Below are 9026 nucleotides of genomic sequence, written 5' to 3' on the forward strand. Positions count from 1 at the left end.
AGTGGTCATGGCACTAAGCTTGCCTGAATTCAAGAGGCATTTGGACAATGCTCTCAGGCACATAGTGTGGATTTTTGGAGTGTCCTGCAGAGGGCCAGGAGTTGGACTCGATGATCTTCATGGATTCCTTCCAACTCAGTATATTCTGTGATTCTGTGATTCTATGATTCTATGACATCCTGGTATTGAGACACTGGAGGACATCACAGAAGAACTAGAAGTGACTGCCATTTTTCTGTCCCTCTCCTCTATTTTATGTGGCCAAAAATCTCCACAACACTCTTTTTGAAGCAGAATGCCTGAAACTGATCTCAGAGCCTGAAGAGAAAGAGATCTTCTCTCTCATAAATAAATTATACTGTTTCAGAGATCAATACATCTATTTCTCCTAGATATTTCATTATTGAAGTATCAAAACAAACATTCCTGCATAAATGGTAAACATAGCTTGCCTTCACTGCTTTTAAACTGGCATATTTCTGGTGCTCAAATATCCCTGTTCAAAGCTAAATCCCATTTTTACATTTGGATAAATCTTGTCAAAAGCCAATTAACTATTTCAAAAGGTGCATTAGGTTTAGCAGTTCAACCACATTACCTCTAATACATCATGTACTATTTCTCTTCTCTGTGTATTCCAGGTAAGTAATTGAGCCATGATTTTAGCAAAAAGCACTTCCAGATGTCCCACACAGGTTTAGAATGAATGGGATCTCAGCTATGCCAGGATGGGCTTGCCTCTAGGAACCTAAGAGCAAAAGAAGGAGATCTAGAGGTCTGCTACGAGTCACTTTGACTTGCTCTGTCCCAGGATTCGCACTTATAACCGGGTCAAATCCTCCTTTGGAATAATTATACAGATCTGCACTGCAGCTGGATTGAGTTCATGTATCACAAGGCACAAATACACAAGCAGAATGGCTGGAATGTGTTTACACTTTCTAAAGGTGGCAGAAATGGGTGCTAGATGACAGCTGAGACAACAAAGCATGGTCACTGTGCAGGAAAAAAAAAAGGAACGATTCCCAGAGTAGTAGCTCAGCAAGGTAAAATATCTGGGAAAAAAAAAAAAAAGCTTTAACACAACATAACACAAAATAGTACAAAATAGGAACCAAGAACCATGGTGTCACTTCCAGGCCATGGCTTCTGTACATGTGAAGTAATCATCTGGAAAAGAGGCTAGCTGTGAGAGAAGATTATGAAGAGATCATGATCTCACAGCAGGACAAAATGGCCAAGAGAGCAAATGCAAACCTTGCTAGCAATGAGCAGCCCCTAACAAAGAAGAGGAAAGTTACTACTTTTTGTCATATCCTCAAGGTGATCACTGCTGGGTACTGTAATCATTTCTAGTCCCAACACTTTAGTAATGATGTTAATAAACACAAATAGTTCAGAAATATTGCCACCTGTGAAAAATCTCCCTCATGCTGAGCACTTAAAGATCAACCTTACTACTTCAAAGAGCGAGCACAGAGGAGAGTAAATCTCTGCCTAAGACTACCTACATGCAGAGGGAAATCTAGAGGCATTAGAGATTCTTCAGAGGGCTACAAATCTCCTGGACTCAAAAATGAGACAAACTGAGACAAGGAACTGAGTGCTAAACTGTCACATTCAGAACAACTTATCCAGTAAATTTGCCATCCATGCAAGCTTTGCAATCAATACTGCTGTCATACAGAACAGCTCACTCAGAAATGAAATGCTAAATGAAGGACTCCATGAAATCTTATGCCCTGTATTATCTAAAACAGAGTAGATGATCATAAGAGTCCCCTTGGGTCTTAAAAATCCATGAGTGTAGTTCAGAGGACATGTACTTCTAGAGGCTAAGAATGAGGTCCTTACATTTTACAGGCATGTGCTTTCCCCTGGAGGTTTTTCCTGAAGAAAGAGTAAATTATTTATCCTATAAGGGGAAAGTAAGCTGCAAAAATATCGAATAGCAGCCCCCAAAAGATCACATTTCCTTCTGATTTTCTATTTTCCTTAACCCTGGGTGAAAACGTATACAGACATTAGATGAACTTTGTGTTTTGAAGGAGACTGAAAGGTTCCAAAGGCATGTGGAGAGGCAGTCAACACCCTTACAAGCTCATCTTGTGAAAGGCAGGTGCTGGCTACAGCTGGGTTAAAAACAGGGCTCTTTAGAAACTGGTTTTTTTTTGTTTTGGTGACCTGTGTAGCTCTGTGACAGATACGGTGTTGTACCACATTTCCGAGGGATGGAATCTGGAGCAGTCTGTCTGCTCTGTTCAGCTTCCTTTACTAATTGGCTGGAGTTTATCATTTTGAGTTATTGTGAGGAGGTTTATTCAATGTGAGGCTCTGAAACCATGTCTTGTCTAGTCATTCTTGTTTCCTCAGCTGGCTTTATCCATTTCTGCTGCTAGTCATAAAGCAGTACACAGAACACCAGCAATCTCCACAAAACTCATGCTGAAAGACTCGTTTTTGAGGTGTATCATTTCAGGAGGCAGTTTAAATCAATGGCAACACAGCTGAGCTTCTTCATGAAGTTTCATTTGATTCAGTAAAGAGAAATTTCTGTTGAGCAAGGCTAGGACCATCTCTGTGTGATTTACAGCAGAATTTCCATCTTCAACAAGTGCCAGGACTTGATGAAGACCTTATCTTTCAGGTGAACCTATCCTAAGCTTGATCCTCAAGCTACCAACACCAACACGGTCTTTAGCTAGGATCTCTTAATCACATTTTCAATTTTGATAGGCAGGAAATGGAAATGTAGTTTGTTAATACGTTTCAGCACTGCATAATTACTGAAGAAACCTAAGAGCAGTTTTTTGCTGTATGCTGTCCTTGGAAAACAGGGGCTGGATTTTGTTATGCTGTAAATCTGGGAAATCCCTGTCCTCCCCACCTCCCCCCAAGAGATATGTTTTGAGATTATTTTTTTTCCATTCTTCTCACCTGATCTGTATTTAAGGAGCACTTTTATCTGACTCTGCAGTAATTGCTAACACATACCACTGATGCCATCAGTCTTCTAAGTTCTCTAGTGTCATCCAGTTAGTCAGTAAAATACTGTTGCTGAAATAGCTTAGAAGGTGAATTCACGCCAGAGAGGGTATGACCAACCTGTTTCAAATCCTGGACTTAAGAGTTTTGAAAAATCAATTGCTAGGAAATTGTCATTTAATTCCTGTGCTTTGTTTTTTAATTGTATAATCTTAAATAGAAGTAGAGTTTACTTCAAAGTAAATTGCTGATACTTTCCCATATACTTGAGTAAAGTCCCGGAGCTACAACAAAAATAATTAACATAAACAGCTATTGCTAAATTAAAGTGAAGATTAAAGTTTGGGTATCCTGACCTCCACTTTGTACCAACAAACTACCTTTTCGCTGTAGACACCTATTACCCTGTAAGACCTAAGGAAGTCTTTGTCGTGTTACAGTATAATTTTTTTTAGGACAGCCCAGTGTATCTTTAATCTAAAGAAAGATGCTGCCGTTGCCCAAGCCGGGTGACGCTTGGAAGCACATTGTCGCATACAGAATGTTCATTAAAAGCGGATTAGGTGAAGATCTCATCAAACAGACGGGATTCCGCTTAAAATAAACGGCTTCTAAGCACAGGAATTGTTAGAGGAATGGACCATAGGCGCCGACCGGTTTGGTTTGCATATTTTAGAGAGTGTTACTGAGCTGGTGTGTGTGGAAGTAGGCTCTTTACTTCAGCAGTTCTGTTTAGTTTACTTGAACAGAGTAGTAACCATCGATAAAAATGTTAGAGGTCATTTGATGATAAAATGTGGAGACTTAATAAAAAGATATCCCAGGCATGAAACATTGCAGCAGAATGCTGCTTAAAAATTAACTAATAAATAAAAAAAAAAAAAATTAAATGAAATGCAGCTTTTACTGTCAGGTTCTAGATTTCTCTCCCCCAAACACTAGACGAAATTGCATTGTTTACAAAAATTTATTAATACAAACTTTACACACTTTATATAACAGTTATCAAAGTCCTAGTTATAGATATCATGTGTGTAATAATACTTTGTTTAAGTTCTTTTTATATTCATTTGCACACAAAAGTTCTCCAAGACTAACATCTACCTACTATGACTGTATCTCAAATCTGCTCAAATTTTGGTAAGGCTGTTGGCGTTTCTAAAGTAAAAGGGAAAAAAATGAAATCGTACAAAGGATAATAACCTAGGTGATCACTTCATAATGCTTGCGACTAGCCACTGAACTCTAACTGATAAGGTCATAAACAAAACGTCGAGAGCCCTATGTCATTATACCACAGCCGACACAAACACAGCGCACTCTGCCCATGGCCAAAGAACAGAAGGACGACTAAAACGCAAGCCGATGTGTTGCAGCATCGTAGGGCCACTAAATAGCCATCCGTGAACTCGTGGCGATTTACAAGGTGAAGAGAAGGCACGAAAGCTGCACACTGCGCCCCGCGTCCCTGCGCCCCGGGGGCCCGCCCCGGCAGGGTCGGCAGGGCGATGCCGGCAGTGCGGGCATCCCGGGCAGCCCGGACAAGCAGTGCCGGCAGCGCCTGCCCGCCCCGCCGGGCTCTGCCCTCCCTGCTCCGCTCCTCCCGGTGGCCCTTCCCGGCCTGGGAAGGAGGGTTTTACCCGCCAGGGGTTTTTTGGTTTGGTTTGGTTTGGTTTGTTTTTTTCCGACGTCTTGGATGCGGGGCTCGTTTTGTGTCTTTGGAAAGACTCCTGTAAGGTCTGTGTGGTGAGCTGGAAGGAAATGGGTACCTACGCGTTCTCCTTCGCCCCCGGCCCGGGCAGGGGACAGAACCAGCCCCCGGGTGGAAGTTAAGATAGGAGTCCGTACATAGAGAGATGAGGTGAAAATGGTTTATCTCGTTAGAAATCGGACCACAGGTGAACACTACACATTCTTTTATGACAAAAGTTTGTTTTATGAAATAAATTTTTACTAAGCAATAAGCCAGAATGTAGAAAAATACATTTTACCTCCAAACTCAATAAACAAGGAACAAAAACTTTCGTAGTAGTGCATAATTCTTTAGTGGTAGCTACAACAGGGGTTCCTAAACTTGTACAATAAGAGCTTGCATAAAACAGAACAAAGGAGTGAGAGAGCGTTCACAATCTTTTTTTTTTTTTTTCCCCAAAAAGAACATAACCCAAAAAGGTGACTCAGGTGGGTTAAACAGAGCTCAGAAAAGTTCGAAGAGAGGATGAGAGGCGGGAGGGTCTACAAGAAAAAGCAATCAAAGAAAAGAGCAACTCCGACCGAAAAATGCAAAGGCAAGAACCCTGCTCATTATTACACATGATGAGAAGCATGGACAGCACTGGAGAGTAACACACTGTACTTTGCATCCAGGTCCAGTACCGAGCTGCCCAGGGCAGTTGGGTAGCGGATCGGAGGTGGGATCGCCTCGTCTTACCTCGACCCTCCGGCACCGGCTCCGGCACCGGCTCCGGCCCCGAGGGCGCCGCGGGGGCCGCCCCCGCTCCCTTCCCTACTCTTTCCAAACGGGTCCTGTCTCCGCTTTGGCTTTGTTCTGCAACTCTGCCCAGCCAGCCAGAAGAGCAGTGCACGGGGCTTAGTACTTACTATCCTTGCTGCTGGTTTGGGATTTGGGGTTTGGGGTTTTGAGTTTGGCTTTTCTTTTTTTTATTATTATTTTAGTTTTAATTTGATTTTTGTTATTGTTATTTTGGTGTTTTTTTTTTTTTTAATCTATTTCTCCCTCCAACAGGCAACAGAGATGCACAATTTGGATCGAGCTGTTGTTTTTGCAAGAGAGTTATCCTCTAAGCTTATTGTTTAAGGAGACACTAATACAGATACAACTGGAATCAAAGAAAGCAGGAGAGAAAAAAAATAATCGAAATCTAGAGGAAAGGGGACTCTGCCCCTTCAGAGAGGCTAGTGGCAAAGGAGCCTGCCTTGAGACTCACCAGGGGAAGAATCTGCTTCACCAATTCTCCCAAATCAATTTCCTCATAATTCCCCTGGGAGCAGGTCATCCTTCTCTATGTACAGTAGCAAATGGTGATAATTAATGTCTTCGACCCTGTCGCGGATAAAAATACTATCCTTTTAATTTCTGTTACAAAAATAGGAGTAATATTCAAAACAATGATTGTCCTTTTTTTTCTATTTATTTTATATAAAAACATAAACAGCTCAGCGAATTCTTGATCTTGTGCAGGCTTTTCATGAAGAATTGTTCTTTAGTATTCTTAGTAGTATATATATATATATTTATATATTATATATAACTTAATGATTGGTCCACAAAGTAGATCTGTGCGTTTCTCTAGTGCTTTTGTACAAAAGAAAAACAATATTATTATCAAAATATTCATTTAATGGCTTTACTTCATACATAAATACATGTTTAGATAACACAGGAGCGGTGATTGTTCAGTCAGTTTGGAAATGACTTTTGTTTTTGTTTAGATTTTTTTGTTCTTGTTGTTGTTGGGGTTATCTCTCTCTCTCTCTCTCTCTCTTTCTCTCTCTCTCTTTCTCTCTCTCTCTCTCAGGACTTTGTATACACAGGAGTGGCTGGTTACTCACATCGCTACAAATACGCTACTCGGCGTCCTTTGTTTTTAACTCTTTGTTTATACCTTTTCCCCAGGACGGCTGCTAAGTATTTCTTGACAGCCATTTGTTTCCGGTAGCGGCTGTAGCTGTCCGTGAAGATGCCGTCTATGTGCCGCTTGGTCAGCGGTTCCGCCTCGTCCCCCAGGCCGCCGCTGGCACCGCTGCAAGCACCGAGAAGCACAGCTGCATCAGGCGGGGCCGCTCCGCCCCCTTCCGCGCCCCTCCGCACCACCCCGCGGCCCCGCGCAGCCCCGCGCCGCCTGCTGCCCCGGGCGCAACACGTTGCGCGGAAGATGCGCGGGGAGACAAAGGCCTCTCCGAAACCCGGTGCGCGCAAGTGGCGGCGGCGGGAGAGACAATATCTCCCCACCATGAATTATTCATTGCGGCCGGGAAAGCTGCTCTCCCTGGGGCTTTATTAACGTGTTACCTTCTGCCGAAGGGCAGCGGGTGGCACCGGGCTCGCCCCTGCCCCACTGGCGACCGGGAACCCCGGGGAGCCCCGCCCGCCAGCTGGGGCTGCGCCGGGCTGCAACCGAGTTCCCCCCACCCCCTCTGCAGCCGAGCCCTCCGTCATGGCTCCCCATAAACTGCTCCCCCCAGCAAATCGTGGAGACTGCCCAATTTCTAAATTTTAAATCAGTTGATATTAAAATTATAGAGACATAGATATAGACACACACACACATATATATGTGTGTGTGAGAGTGTGTGTGTGTGTCTATATCTATCTATATATCTATATGCCCGAGCGTGTTAACCCAACCAAACCTCTGCGACCGCCTGAGCTCACTCTGCACCGGGAGCCGACCAGGAGCCACGGCCAGGAGCGCCTGAGGATTGGGGAGCCGGACTACCCCAGCCTCATCGCGGGCGCAACACGTTCCCGGCCCCGGCCGGGACAGCCTTGTTCTCCCCAGTCACCGCCCTTTCAGCGCCTCCGCTCCAGCAGCACCAACGCCCACCTCAGAAAAGAGCAAGCAGAGACCCTTACCCGATCCGCTTGGCCATCAGGGAGTGCAGATATTTCCTGGCGGATAACTGGCCCAGGAGTTTCCTGTAGGCTTTGTTGAAGATCCCATCGGCGTGCCTGGGCAGAGGGAAGAGCCCGCGGGTGAGCGACGAGGCCCGGGAGCCGGCTGCGGCGGGTTGCGGGAGCCCGGGCGATGACAGTGACCATCCTTCCCCGCCGGCGAGCGGAGGGCGGCATCTCCCCGCGTCCCCCGGGACCCCTCGTCCCCACCCAGATCCCTCCCCGTCGCGCTCGCTCTGTTCCGCGCCGGCTGGGCATTTCTGCTCCGTTTGCGGGAGCATCGCTAGCCCTCCCCGGCGCGGGCGGCTCCCCCGCTCCCTCCCCCGCGCTGCTGGAGGTAAGGCGGCTTTTCCATTTCTTCTAGGCTTTACACTGAGCACCGGGACCGGGGCAATGTGGTCGTTTGTTTGGGTTCGGGATTTTTATTTTGATGTTGTTGATGTTGGCTCGTTGAGTATCATTATTAATTTTTTTCCCCCTAAGTGGCTCTGTCAGGCCCGTTTGGCTCCCGGCTCAAAATTCACGCCTGACACCCCGCGAGTTGCTGTCACCTCTTTTCCGGTGGGTAATACAAGGTGTACATCTCGCCGATCATGGAGGACGGATTCGCTATGCCGTGGGGTTCGTGGTCGTAAGCGAAGTCCTGCAGGGTGTTCCCCTCCTCGTCGTAGACTTCATCCTCCAGCCTGGCAACGAAAGCATCAAGGAGAAGGAGTCAGCCGGGCTCCGCGGGGCGCTCCGCTCCACTCCCCACTGCAGGCTTCCGACTGCGTCGGTGGCCACCCTTCGTCGGAGCCCACCCGGGCACCCCGGGGGCCCCGTCCGACTGCCCCCATCCCCTCCCTGCACCCGCCCGCTCCCCATCCCCGCCCTCCGCCTCCTCTGCGGGGCAGGACCGCGGAGGAGGGAACACACCCGCCGTCAGACGTGCTCCGAGAAACCCCCCAAACATGCCACCCCCCTTCTTCCCCCCGGCCCACTCCCCGGCCCGAGAAACAGCTCCTCTCTGCCACAGCCAGGGTTGGTGCTTTCCGAGCGGAGCGCACGCCCGCGCAGGCTGCCGCACACACACGCGTTCGTGTGCCAGGGGCTGGGAGGGAGCCGAGCAGCCTCCGCGGCGGAGACGGGGCGGTGAGCGGCAACCCCGCCACCGGGGCCGAGGACCGCGCCCCGTTCCTCCTCTCAGCGCCCGCCGGGCCAGGGGGGGCTTCGCCGGTTGTTTTTCGTTGAACGGTGGCTCTACACTTTGACATCGCGCCAGTTTTGTGTGTGTGTCCCAGCCCCACCCCGCCCCCCATGCTCTCTGCCTCCCTCTCTGCAGTACGATGTAGGTCATTGCACGTTACAGGCAGCTATTTTTGTCTGTGAGCTTTAGCAGAGGTATTAATAATAGATGCCGCTAAAG

At 47.1% G+C, this 9026-nt stretch overlaps 1 protein-coding gene across 3 annotated transcripts in view; it reads right to left on the bottom strand.

Annotated features, from left to right (window-relative positions):
* Window positions 1-4677: 4677 nt before the first annotated feature.
* Window positions 4678-9026, bottom strand: part of ADCYAP1 (adenylate cyclase activating polypeptide 1) — a 6835-nt gene continuing 2486 nt past the window's right edge. The window contains exons 1-4 of one of the 3 annotated variants that reach the window (XM_027881733.1): window positions 8654-9020; window positions 8173-8307; window positions 7583-7678; window positions 4678-6749 (exon numbers count right to left, since the gene is read on the bottom strand). In XM_027881733.1, coding sequence (XP_027737534.1) covers window positions 6563-6749; window positions 7583-7678; window positions 8173-8307; window positions 8654-8919 — 684 coding nt within the window. In that variant the 5' untranslated portion in view covers window positions 8920-9020 and the 3' untranslated portion in view covers window positions 4678-6562. Of the gene's footprint in view, window positions 6750-7582; window positions 7679-8172; window positions 8308-8653; window positions 9021-9026 lie in introns of those variants that run through there. The other 2 variants (XM_027881735.1, XM_027881734.1) reach the window with 2 other exon arrangements.

The sequence above is a fragment of the Empidonax traillii genome, unplaced genomic scaffold (assembly GCF_003031625.1).
Source record: "Empidonax traillii isolate 1590-97213 ecotype Southwest subspecies unplaced genomic scaffold, ASM303162v1 scaffold94:size1391941, whole genome shotgun sequence".
In the NCBI taxonomy this organism is placed as follows: Eukaryota; Metazoa; Chordata; class Aves; order Passeriformes; family Tyrannidae; genus Empidonax; species Empidonax traillii.